General features: G+C 42.3%; 1 protein-coding gene and 1 non-coding gene across 2 annotated transcripts; both read right to left on the reverse strand.

Annotated features, from left to right (window-relative positions):
• Positions 1-2172: 2172 nt before the first annotated feature.
• rpl13 (ribosomal protein L13) lies at positions 2173-3776 on the reverse strand. The gene is made up of 5 exons (XM_072465119.1): positions 3600-3776; positions 3179-3320; positions 2641-2814; positions 2472-2528; positions 2173-2372 (listed from the first exon to the last, which is right to left on the reverse strand). The coding sequence occupies exons 1-5, from the start codon at positions 3701-3703 to the stop codon at positions 2214-2216; spliced, it is 636 nt and encodes a 211-aa protein (XP_072321220.1). The 5' UTR covers positions 3704-3776; the 3' UTR covers positions 2173-2213.
• Positions 2884-2964, reverse strand: LOC140381784 (small nucleolar RNA MBII-202). Its single transcript, XR_011931275.1, has one exon. It is a non-coding gene; the product is annotated as a small nucleolar RNA MBII-202 (small nucleolar RNA).
• Positions 3777-13689: the final 9913 nt, after the last annotated feature.

The raw sequence follows: 13689 nt of genomic DNA on the forward strand, positions 1-13689 counted from the left end.
GAGAGCGGAGACAGTGCGCTGGCGCTGATGTAAGCCGCTGCTCCACACTCTGCTGATAGTTCAATAGCAAATCTGGTGTACCCCGGAATAGTCCAATTGTCTGGCTACAAGTCACATTTCCCTCACAAAGACAATGCAGAAAGAGAACATGCAGTAAAACTAGAGACTATCACGCATATATCTAAGTCCCAAGGGACCACACAGGTCGGTGTGTGTGTGAGATTGTGTTTGTGTATAGGCATTGTGTGGGTTACTGTTTGTACCTGAACTCCCCGGAGCAGTTTACCTTAGTAGGCCTATTTGGAAAAGGCACTACACATAAACATGATCCAGCAGTTAGATCATCTGTTCTGGTTAAATAGCCTATAACTTAAAGAATGGACAGTGTTTCATAACGTATCAGAATCAGAATCCATTGCTCCCTCTTTAACCTTTTACAGTCCACCCACTAATGATGTATTTCTAGATATTACATACCATTTATTGAGCAACAATACAGCTCTCAAGTTCCATCAAACCAAAACAGGGGGTTGTTTATTCATTAGTACAATTCCGGAGGTAAACCAGGCTCAGGTCTGCATAAGTCACTGTATTTGAATTAATATGAGTGTTAACTCTGGTAAAGACTTAAAAACAAGTGTCCTTACCGCTTTAGACCAGTACAATCTTTGGTTTTTGAAGCCATTTTAACAGAAAAAACCTTCCCCACGCTTTTAACTATGTGAGGCTCGCATTAGTCAGGCTTGTTAAAAGAGATGCACTATGTTTATATCTGCTTAAGTTGATCATCAGATTATTTACACACAAGTCACATACTTCTTTAGAGACACTAAACTAATGGTTTACCAACACTGAAACACCACTATACCTGCAGTGTATCACTCAGCATATTCACCACCTTAAGTATGACTTGCATGTTCCCCCTCACTGTCTGTTTGTCCCTGGGAGTCGATAGAAAACCTCTGCTTTGGGGCACACACCTGAGCCCAGTTACGCCACATTTCCAAACAACTGCCATCTGCTGCTGTGTCAGAGCTGCACCCCACAGGACACTCATCTTTACACATGGATTAGCCACTCAAAACCTCCCACTGCCTCAGTCTCCTCTCGTCTCACCTCTGTGGCACTAGTTTACATCAAAAATATTATCTAATCATTTGCAATAAGCGGACACTTTTCACACCTCACAGATGGTGTAGATTTATATAAATATTGAGTGGAAATTTAATATGTTTCTGTAATCATTTTTGCAGAAAGAGTAAAGTTTGGGCTTGTGGTATCTTCCCAAGTTTACAAGGCACAAGAAACCAAAGGATATCTCAGTCTGTTTATCAATGGAACACCTTTGATTCCAGGTATTGTCAAACGTGGCTTCTCAGCACTGATACCGACTGTTAAAGGTCCAAACTGCTCTTTATTGGCATTTTTAGTGATCAAAACCTTCCAAAAGGACTGTGTCAAACCAGTCTATTCATACTTTGTCATTATCACCAAACTAGAAAATTTAAAATATTGCAGTGAGGATCTAAATTGATTAATACATGTACATTACTGCCAACCTCTGGTCTACCAGTTAACCTTTATAACAGTCATGTGATTTTGGGTTATCATTACAGCAACATTCATGTGCAATCTTTGTGCTGTCGTGACACATATTCATGTGCAATTACTGTCGTGATCACGTGCAATGGTATTTATGTATTTGTCTATGGGAGTTTTTATTTATAGGAGATCTTCTACTGAAAGTGTTTCAGACTTCCTATAAGTGATCTGTTCCTCTGGATCTACCTGCGTTGCACCAATGAAATTTCCCCATGTGGGACAATAAAGGAATATCTTATCTTAAGATTGTTACATTAAACAGATCAAAGCCATTTTAACAGTGAATAATTTGACAATGGCAAATGTTTGTGCCCATCCATTAGAGACCAGGCTATAAAGTGCAAGTCATTCGCCGACCAAAACTACTTTACTGGCCATTCACCTTCATTAACTGAATTATTTATCTGCATTTGGACATTCTTGACCACAAGACTTTGCAGTGCCATTCTTAGGACACTTAATATTCATTCTGCAGCTCTGCCGCCATCTGCTGCAGTTGTATAAGAATGCACCATGTTAAATGCATTTTACCAAACCCAATTTTATCAATAGGGAGTCAAAGAAAATCTGATATTTTAACAATTTATTTTTGCAAAATTGCATTATAATTTTTACTTCTTTTTCTCAACATCCTGCTCAGCAGCTTCCTTTGCTCTCTTGGCACGAATACCAAAAAGACGAGCATTGGCGCGAGCCATACGCAGGCTGGCAAAAGCCTTGAAGTTCTTCTCATCTTCAGAGATAACGCGGGCCTTCTCTTTTTTGTGCATCTGGGAGGTAAAAACAGCAACACATTAGGTAATTGTTCTAACTACAATGTCGAGTGCAATTTAACAGAATACATGCATGGAAAAGCACTTCTAACTTACACTTTTGATGGGCATAACTGGACCAGGAAGTTGAGTGGCCATTTTAAGTTCCTCCTCCTATAAAAATAATTGTTAAAAAAAAAAAAATGAAACAGTTCACATGCCATGTTATATGCAACAAGTTCAAGGGGGCATAACTCTGCCCTAAACTTTGACACATTATACTCACAGTGCTATCTCCCTTCTTAGGAGCTGTAGCCTTCCTGGGGAACAGCACAAGCTTGGAGCGGTACTCCTTTAGGCGCTGCACATTGGCCTGAAGAGATTCTGTGGATCTATTGCGACGGCGAGAGTCAACAGCAATGCCAATGGTTCGGGCAGTCTTTTTGTGGATGCCAGCCGCCTAAAGAAAATAAAGCAGAAGTACACTGAATGTGAAGTGTGTCATTCCCAATTTAATACAAAATAGCATATCAGTACTGTATGCAGTCATCAGAAAAGGGGTTCACATTTTTCATCAAGAAAATACAGCGATTCCGGAGATTTGTCATCATCTGACTGCTACTGACATTTACAATATTTGAAATTCCCAACAGAAATAGGGTACTTAAGGAAGCTTAGACAGAATAGATTAAAGCCATAACGCAGTTTATCATTTTTATAAAATCGACAACTTTGTATTTTAAGTTAATGAATGATATCCTAATAATGCTACTTTAGAAACATGTCAGGGCGCATCAAATGTTTAAACATAATAAAAAGTTTACCTTGAGCTCCTCCAGTGTGAAACCACGTCCAGCACGAACCTTGGTGTGATACCTCACTGTGGGACATCTAACCTGAGGTCTCAGGGGTCCAGCCACAGGGCGGGGGGCGATGAGCCGAGCCTTGACTTGACGGGCCTTTCGTCTGAGAGTAAAAACAGGTATTTTCTTATTGAAAGGAGATGCAAGTCAGTCCTCATGCACAGGTGTTTTATCAAACGTACACGTCTGACAGACAGGTACGTGCCAATATTAAACTGCTATTATCCAGAATGTCTTAAGAGCAATTGTAATAACCCCAGCGTAATGAGCGTAAGCGAGTACAGATACTAGCCTTTCATAAACCGATGTACCTTTGAGTACAACGTTGAGCTGGCTAATGTTATTAGCATTGGCTTCCCCGTGAGTCTTTGCTAGCTCTTACCTGCGGAGCTTTCTGGCTGGCTGGTTGAACCATGTGCGCACTCGTTTCTGCCAGTCTTTGTGGAAGTGTGGGTTCAGGATCATTCCATTCCGGCTGGGGGCCATGACTGCCTAGTCCCTGCAACAAACGTGTTATGAGCAGACTGATACACCGGCACAAACCACCGTGCTCCAATATGCTAATAAGCGTGTTTCAGCAGACTAACAAAGCACGACATTAAACCGCCCTTTTAAATATGCCACATGGCCCGTCAGCCTTTGTGTTATGGAGAATACATCTTTGCTAAAACACACTCACTATGCTGCAATGCCTATGCTAACCAAAAATGCGCCGTTCGCCCAATGGAGCAGCGTTCTCCAACACGGTGATTTAAAGTATAATGACTTAAAAATAATCACTTTTTTAGACAGCTAACAGAGCACACAATTGCTCAGTGTATGGGACACCCTTCAATAACATTTCATTGTAGAAGATTGCTGAAGATTGTTCAAAATTGTTAGAGAAAACGGCACAGTACCTACAAGGGAGGAAAATGGCCGAAGGAAAAAGGAAGTGACGACGCCGTGACTTGTGGGTAATGTATCAGCCAGCCAATCGTGAGCCCCCTCGCGCGTTCACTTCTAATTCACTACCGGTGTTGTTTTTAATGACGGGAATGTATGGCCTGTAATTAACCGATATTATAATTGATCCATGTAATTAACACATTGGAAGAGGGAAAAAACAGAAACAAAAAGGTGAAAAATGAGCCGTGACCTCATCACTTTACATTTATTGATAAAGAATTTACCTGTGATGATTACACAGTTTGGAAAAATGTCTGTTTTTGTCTTTGTGCAACAAGCATGGATCTATTATACTAACCCACTGATGACATATTTTTCAGAATAAGTTTTATTTTATTTTTTCAGAAAAGATGGATAAGCGTTGTGTCAGTCCAAAGAGTGTTGCGTGAGACAAAATAAATGAGGGACTAAATTAATGGTAGGTTGATTCCACAGCCTCATTACAGAATATACAGTTATTGATTTTCAATTTTGAATCTTTTGCATAACAGAGCTGTATTAAGGAATTAAAGTAGAATACTTTGACTTTAGGGTTTACGGGTAATTTAAGGTAAGCACAAGTACAATTTTGGAAATGCGTTTTCCCAAACGAATAGTTAGCATAATTTTGTTGAATTTGAGGTGGGTGAAAATAATAAGTAAAATGCCATGCAAATTGATTTGTTTGAAAGTATTCCTGGGATGAAGTTCTTCCCTTCAACCAGTTGAGGGGGCAATTTCGGTGAGTTCTGTAGTTTAGACCAGTGGTTCTCAACTGAATTCAGTCGCAACCTCCACAATAACAACCATTGGCATTCGCAACCCCTGAAATAAAAAGTAGCTTCATATACAATGTTTGATTTTGTTTTTAAGATATAAACCTAGATATATGACAAATAATACATAATAATCAACATATTGGATCGATTTTCAAATTTTCTCTCATTTCATCTGGGAACCCCTTGAAATCATTTCACGAACCACTGGTTGAGAACCACTGGTTTAGGTTATGTGTTTGAGCTAATACTAGAAAACACAGGTATAGCATTGATAATTGTTTGGTCTCAGTTCGACATGTAAATTGTATTTGGGGTATAATTTTAAAGGTTTTAAAGGTTCACCAGTCCGAAGGTTTTAAAGGTTCACCAGTCCGAAGGTTTTAAAGGTTCACCAGTCCGAAGGTTTTAAAGGTTCACCAGTCCGAAGGTTTTAAAGGTTCACCAGTCCGAAGGTTTTAAAGGTTCACCAGTCCGAAGGTTTTAAAGGTTCACCAGTCCGAAGGTTTTAAAGGTTCACTAGTCCGAAGGTTTTAAAGGTTCACCAGTCCGAAGGTTTTAAAGGTTCACTAGTTCGAAGGTTTTAAAGGTTCACCAGTCCGAAGGTTTTAAAGGTTCACCAGTCCGAAGGTTTTAAAGGTTCACCAGTCCGAAGGTTTTAAAGGTTCACCAGTCCGAAGGTTTTAAAGGTTCACCAGTCCGAAGGTTTTAAAGGTTCACCAGTCCGAAGGTTTTAAAGGTTCACCAGTCCGAAGGTTTTAAAGGTTCACCAGTCCGAAGGTTTTAAAGGTTCACCAGTCCGAAGGTTTTAAAGGTTCACCAGTCCGAAGGTTTTAAAGGTTCACTAGTCCGGAGGTTTTAAAGGTTCACCAGTCCGAAGGTTTTAAAGGTTCACCAGTCCGAAGGTTTTAAAGGTTCACCAGTCCGAAGGTTTTAAAGGTTCACTAGTCCGAAGGTTTTAAAGGTTCACTAGTCCGAAGGTTTTAAAGGTTCACCAGTCCGAAGGTTTTAAAGGTTCACCAGTCCGAAGGTTTTAAAGGTTCACCAGTCCGAAGGTTTTAAAGGTTCACTAGTCCGAAGGTTTTAAAGGTTCGCCAGTCCGAAGGTTTTAAAGGTTCACTAGTCCGAAGGTTTTAAAGGTTCACCAGTCCGAAGGTTTTAAAGGTTCACTAGTCCGAAGGTTCGCTAGTCCGAAGGTTCGCTAGTCCGAAGGTTTTAAAGGTTCACTAGTCCGAAGGTTCGCTAGTCCGAAGGTTCACTAGTCCGAAAGTTCCTCATAAGCTAAAGTGAAGGTGCAGACGGCATCGGGATGTAGTCAGTCTGTAAAAGGCGCACGAAGCACGAAGACACGCACTAGGGCTCGTCACAACGTTGTGTACCAGCTGCTACAGGAGGCACCACAAGTTGTACTGTGTATATACAAATAACAAGGGAACATATCGAATCCTCCGCTTTATGCCTTCATTTTATCATAAGAAATATGTGTGATCAGAATCCTCCGTTCTATGCCTTCATTTGATCAAAGTATAGAAATTATATATGTATAAACAGAAACGCGTGATCCGATCACCGTAGGATTGGTAGTCAAAAAGGAAATTCAGCTGGCCAAGACGGGAGTGTCCACAGAGCCGCGGCGCGGCCGAAACTGCGGGGCTATTTGAGTTAATTCATTCATTAATAATACGATAAGGAGCTCAGGCTATGCACAGAAACAAGTCGGTTATGGAAAATACGTGAGTTTAATCATAAAAAGTACATCAACACTTGAAAAGTCCAAAAAGCAGTGTGTGGGGCAAAGGGAGGCGAGGAGAGCCCGCTGCACGGAGACACAGCTTCGGACTAATAAACCTTCGGACTTGTAAACCTTAAAATGTCGGTGAATTTTTTTTTAAATTTCGGTGAATTTTCGGACTCGTGAACCTTCGGACCAGTAAACCTTCGGACTCGTGGGCAGCCACCGTATTTTCTGGGTGTGATTGCATTATTTGATTTTCGAGGACCTCTTTGGTTTGAATGGTTTGTTTGTAGAGGGTGATTTTCTTATTAAATACTTAAAAAGATAGCGGTTTTCTGTTGGAAGAATTTTGACTTATAAATTGTTTGAATAAAATGTGGTCCTATTTACTGAAATAACTTGACCTGTGGACCTTTGATCAGGAAGACATTTGGTTTGTGTGACTGTAACTATAAGTGACATTAAAGCAAGTGAAACAATGACAGCAGCACAGTAGCTGTGTTAGTATCGCTTCAGATAGACAGCTTCATGCGGACCACTCATGTGGAACCGTCTGTTCCAGACAACAAGCGGCGGTGGCAGCACTCTCTCCTGCAGAGGACAAGCGCCACTCTGGATCCATGTGGGAGCCGATATTTGAACAGATCCATGATACACGAGTACGAGCCAAATATAATAGATCCATGGAGCAAATACGTTCGTCTTTTTTTTGTTTTACGGTTGTTGGCACCCAATTTAAAAGGAGCATTACTGCCATCTACCGCTCCGGAGTATATACTATTAGCTCATATTTGAGCTCTACTGTTAAGATAAGATATTCCTTTATTGTCCCACATGGGGAAATTTCATTGGTGCAACGCAGGTTACAACTCAAAATGTTTTTAAAAGTAAATTCCTTGACTCAAGTTATTTGAGCCTCTCTGACCCTATTTACATTACAGCCCATACACCATAAAACCATGTGATCATTTTATTTGTGGGTTTGGAGTACAAACTGACCATGATGCTTCCCAAAATGATTGATGACTGTAAATAGCTTTAAAACAGGTTTATTTTTATGTACAGCATATCAAGCAGCTTGAGTTTATTTTTATAAGATGGTGGACAAAATTAAGGGGTTAACCAAATGTAGCACCTCCACCTCCTCCATGATCCTAATTGTAGAGTAACCACATATCGAAAAATCCAACGAAGATTTAAGCCACGTCTCTTGCACACATGTGACATTTGGCTTAACAGAAAGTTCCTTTATGAAATGCTTAAACCCCTGGCCATTCGCAAATAACATTCTTGCATTCCACTATAGAAGAAAAACCATGATTAGGAAAAACATTATCATGTGTCCTGACTCGACTGTTGATTGCGGTTGTCCCTCACTTCTTCCAATGTCAGTCCTCCTACTCCCAGATGATTAACTGTTGCCTTAACGATCAACTGGATCTTCTAATTGTTTGATTGGATGCCAGCTGTGGTGTTTATTACTCCTAAGAAAGTAACTAATGTCATCGTTAGCATTCCCCGGGGGAGGTCTCTGAGCCTCAGATATCCTCTGCCCAATTGCAAGTTGTTCTGCGCATTCTCTCTTGTAACTGTCACTGCTTCTGCATATTAAATGTTCCTTTCCAGTCTCACTTTCTGAATAGTGCACGCAGCACACGTTTCATTTTTACACATCCACATCAATCAATTACACGGGGCACCCCGTCTACCGTCTACCCCGAGGTGTCGGGAAGGAGATCCAACCTTGGGACTTCTGAACGGACCGTGTTGACTCCATAATCCTCAATCTCCCCATGTTGTTCGGCCAGAAATAAAGGACGCGAGTGTACACTTTACCAATATTTATTAACAAAGGTCCATCCTAAAGTTCTTGTGTGTGGGTGGATGGTTTCTAAAATCCAGAAATGAAGTACAGTGAATAATGGATGAATAAATTGAATCACAATCATGTAATGAATATTGATAGATATACATTGTACATGTAGAAGGAATATATACATAATAAATGAGTGAATATAATCTATATGTAACACTGGTTAGGTGTTCCGTGGGTGCGAGTCTGCTTTAATTACAAAACAAGCCAGTCAGTGTGGGTCAAAGCCTTAAAGGCAGCTTTTATTTAAAACAATATAAAAAGGTTTGATTAATTGGTGAGGGTCCACTCTAGCTGGGGAGGGAGAGGCATATTATAAGTGACAAAAACAAAGATTTAAAGCAAACCATTACTATAACATAAAACACTCAGTGCCACCATCACCAATAACTATAAATAAAATCACCCACTAAAGTGAGTCCCAATCCTGCCCGGCAACCTCAGGACCGACACCAACTACTGTTAAAACTAAGCAATATAAAACCGTATAAAAACTATATAAAACAGACTATATAAAACGGCAGCCAGCACTTCGCCTGTAAACACAATGCGGTTGCAGTTGTATTAGACAGTTACATTAGTTAACCATAAAATATAAAAGCGTACCTTTAAAAAACACACAGGACTTTAGACCCTTTAAAATGTATCAAATATACAAATCGGTATTTTTACAAACAAGGTTAAAACATCAAAAGCAATCATCCGCTCACCAGCCACCAGCATGTGCTCCGGCCTGCCCAGGAAGAGGAAGTGACATGCATGACCCGTGACTTTTATGCTCTCATGTGACAAAGTCACATGACTGGGCTTGCCTTGCCACATATATAAATTAAAAGAAGTTGAAATAAAACAAATCGACTCAAGCAAGAAATCACAGCATTCACAACAACACCTCACAGACGGGCCCCAGTTTGTGAAACCCCGGAACTGTGTGTCTGACACTCGGACCTGCAGTGTGGGGGCGCCCCAGGGCACCGTCCTCGCGCCCTTTCTCTTCACCCTTTACACTGCAGACTTTAGACACGACACGGACAGCTGTGTCCTGCAGAAGTTCTCTGACGACTCTGCCATCATCAGACTCATCACGGATGATGACGATGCGAAGTACAGGGGACTGGCGCAGGACTTTGTGGACTGGTGTCAGCAGAACCACCTCCTCATCAACGCGGGGAAGACCAAGGAGATGTTTGTGGACTTCCGCAGACGCCACCCCACTGCCCCCTCACCAGTGAACATCCAGGGACGGGACATTGAGAGAGTGACTCATACAAGTACCTGGGTGTTCATCTGAACCACAAACTGGACTGGACTCATAACACAGACGCACTGTACAGGAAGAGCCAGAGTCGGCTCTACCTCCTGAGGAGACTCAGGTCTTTTCGAGTGACATGGTCACTCCTGAAGACCTTCTACGACTCTGTGGTGGCATCAGCTCCTGTATGGTGTGGCCTGCTGGAGCAGCAGCATCACAGAGAGGGAGAGGAAGAGGCTGGACAGAGTCATCAAGAAGTCCAGCTCCGTCCTGGGCTGCGCTCTGGACTCGGTGCAGGAGGTGGGGGACAGGAGGGTCCTGGCTAAACTCACGTCTATGCTGGACCATGAGCGTCGCCCCCTGCAGTACACGCTGACCGCAGGGGGCGACAGGTGGAAGCTGCTGGTCAACAATAAGAACAATGTCACCAACACAGATGTCTTCAAAGTGCTGCAGCGCCTTGGAGCAGCTCTGAAGGGATGGTAAGTAGTTTCTTATGAAGTGGATCAAAAATTGATCCAATAGAGCTTGACAGTGTCTCCATCCGCAGCGGCTGAGGACCTCCATAGCTGGATAAACAACTTAAGGAGTGGAGGGGTCCAGTCGCCCCATGAGCAGCAGATTGGGAGTGATGGGATCTGGATCGGCTACATCGGAAGAGGTGTAAAGTAGAAGAGGGGCTTGGAGTTGATGATGTTCTCCACTTCCATGAGAATTGTTCTCAGGACTATGACTGTTTGAGAGCCCAATATTGCAACTTAATTTGCGTAATTTCTCGCTCCCAGGAACCGCCAAGAAGGGGTGGACTTGGAGGGTTGGAACGAAAGTGGATTTGCTTGCAGGCAAGTTGTGACTGAAGATCAGGAGCAAATGAGTTGCAGGCATTCTGAAGTTCTGAGCTGCCACCTTTGAAATTTGTGCCTTGATCAGACAGCAGTTTGTGAGACTTGCCACCACTGGAAATGATGTGCTTCAGACTCATGAGTGATGACTCAGTGTCCATGCTGGCCAGCAGATCTAGGTACACTGCATGTGTAGTGAGGCATTTGCATAATATGCCCCATGTTTTCTCATTGCGCCTCCCAATCTTGATTAGGAAGGGACCAAAGCAGTCAATCCCAGAAGAGTTCAAAGCTGGCTGGTTTAATCATAAGCTGGATGCTGTGGCCATGCCACATACGACAGTCTGCACAGTGATGCTGATGTTTGCGGAGTGCCTGTCTGCCACGTAAAATCCAGAACTTTCTGTGTAGTTCAGCAAAAAACTCTCTCTGGACCTGGATGGGCAAGTTTGCTTTCATAATCTGCAATGATCAGCCCTAACCCTAACCCCGATTAAGTCCCTGGAGCCAAAGTGAGGAGTAGCCTGCTGGACGGAATAGTCTTTTGGGAAGAGGTGAGGGCAAAAGTCACCTGGAAAGCAGTCACTTTGCACCTGTCTGAGGAGTGACAGTTCAGCTTGTCTAAATGCTTGAACTGGCTAGTGTCAGGCATACATGTGTGAGGGGAAGGAGTGATAAGGCCACAGAACCTAGCCTTACACAGCTCAACTGGGTCATCAGGGCAAGAAATGTCTGGAGACACAGCGCCATGAGCTGCTCTCAGTTAACTCCTGAATGTCACTTTGTGGCGGCACAAAGGAGACTGTAGCCAGTTCAACACAGTTGTGGAGTCAGCCCAATATGTTACCGATGAAATGAGGACCCTCAGCTCTCGTTTCAAAACCGTGCCAAGAGGGGCACTGGTGTGGGCAGCACAAAGTTCTAGCCTTGGAATTGACTGCTGGCAAACTGGTGACTCGTGATCGGGCAGCTAAGAAGGCCACCTGGACTTCACCTTTGTGTTAACCGTGCAAAGTTAAGTGACAGACCCATATGCTTTTTCTGATGCATCTGAGAAGATGTGGATGCACTGATTTGCAGATGAGAGGTCTGTATCTGGGTGCACATAACAGCAGTTAATAGAGATGTTAGATGGAATATGAAGCTCACTTACCCAGGCATCCCACAGCTGAAGTAGGTCCTCTGCAAGGTGAGGACCATCCCAGTCACGTTTCTTTCCCCAGAACCTCTGCACCAGGATATTTGCCCGGGTGGTATAGATAATGAGTACACCTATGGGGTCATATTGTCTGGCTAAGGCTAAGATGTTGCACATTGTGGGCGGAGGCTGCTGTGTGTGGTGAAGGCGATATGTGATAGTGTCTGTTCTGCAATGCCAGTGCAGCCCGAGTCCCTTCTGGAGGGTTTGCAACATTCAGGGACAGCCACAGCTCTCTACTTTTTGATGTGGGCTCAGATCAAAAAGGGCTTTGATGTGTATCCACTACCACTGATGGGCAGTGGCTAAACTTTTGGAACATAGGGTCTGACTGGGAAACTAATAAACCTAAGAAACACTTTTTTTCTTCTTCAAAAACAATCAGAATACTTATATATATATATATATATATATATATATATATATATATATATATACTTTTACTCCGTCAGAGATTAGCTCCTCTGCCTCCTTTATAGTTATTAAGATCATCAGCGTTTACACTAACAGACACTCCACTAATGACTTCCTTTCAGCCACCTCCTCACTGCGCACCCCAATCATGGATGTATTAAATTAACCCCAGTATAGACGTTCTTCTCCATCCTTGGTTTTGATGGCGGGCTACAAACCAAGGAAAACGCTGTATACCACCACCTACTGTACTGATGTAATATATCGATATAATGGCTTACAACTAACTGTAAAGGTAGCATGCAAGCTACAGAAATGTAATGAGAAAACAAGTATAATAAAGTAGCCAGGTCAATGTAGACAAATTATCAGGATAGACCTGATAGATAGATCGAGCAGGATAGACAGGGGAAACCCTGTTAAAACACCAGTAGCCCGCATGCCATCCAAACATCTTCTAAAGATACTGCCTAGCAAGGCTGCTGGTCACCATAGGCTATTGCACACAGTAGAGCACAGAGTGAGCCCCGCGGAGCACAACTGGCATATAGAGAGCAGGCAGAGGAAGTACAACAAGTGACCTCTGGCTTTTATACGTTTTGGCTCTGGTACCAGCACACTTAATCTGGGAATCCAGTTAATAGCTTCCACCATAAAATAGAAACAATCAGATTTTTTTTTAACACTCAGAGCGTCCTCCTCAACCTCCTCAACTCTGCGACATTTCTCAAATCCGACTCACTGGCTGCACACCCTGCATCGTTTTAGCTGCGTCAGCATTTGCAATTTCCTCCTCAGTTCTAATTTTCTGTATTTGACTTCTTTATTCCTCACTTCACAATCTTGTTTTGCCTACTCCAGCAGCACAACTGGCATAATCGTTTCCTTCTTGCAAACATGTGTGAGCTTTAACGCTTTCTCTTGTTGAACTTTTTAATGTTACAAATTCTTTCATACAAAAAGCTAAATACCACTTTCCTAATGTCCTAATAATCTTCACAAGTAATCGGAATTCCATTACTTGCACAATCCGTCCTAATATGATCATGCAATATGATCAGGCTCATTGTTTAACATCCACACTGTCTACCATTGACCTTCTCATCCAAGTCCACAGAGAATACCAAACATTTTAATTTCTGGCTTTGAATATATCGATTCAATAGGAAACATTTGGATACTTCTAAATTAGCCAGATTTCTATAGACTAAATGTAGTGGTTCATGTCTGGTGGATACTCTTCATTAATCATTGATCCGGCCAATCTTCCCCTCAGGGCAAAGGTAATGGTGGTACGGTGCTACAATGCAAGGGGTGGTCATGTGTGCACAGGACAATATGCATGTGCTGATAATAGATAACTTATGATATGGAGGTAAAAATACATCACATGCAAGTTTATTAAATTAAAATGTGACATTTTCCATCTTAATATTAACACAAACCACTAGTGCG

The sequence above is a fragment of the Eucyclogobius newberryi genome, unplaced genomic scaffold (genome assembly GCF_026437365.1).
Source record: "Eucyclogobius newberryi isolate DKJ021-1_F unplaced genomic scaffold, fEucNew1.0.hap1 SCAF_5, whole genome shotgun sequence".
Classification (NCBI taxonomy): domain Eukaryota; kingdom Metazoa; phylum Chordata; class Actinopteri; order Gobiiformes; family Gobiidae; genus Eucyclogobius; species Eucyclogobius newberryi.

Bases quoted from the DNA above. Each gene is read 5' to 3' on its own strand.
- rpl13 (XM_072465119.1), bottom strand. From the start codon at position 3,703: ATGGCCCCCAGCCGGAATGGAATGATCCTGAACCCACACTTCCACAAA. The intron at 2,815-3,178 runs GTAAACTTTTTA...TATTTTCTTTAG, and splicing joins TCACACTGGAGGAGCTCAAG to GCGGCTGGCATCCACAAAAA. The intron at 2,373-2,471 runs GTAAGTTAGAAG...TTTACCTCCCAG, and splicing joins CAGTTATGCCCATCAAAAGT to ATGCACAAAAAAGAGAAGGC.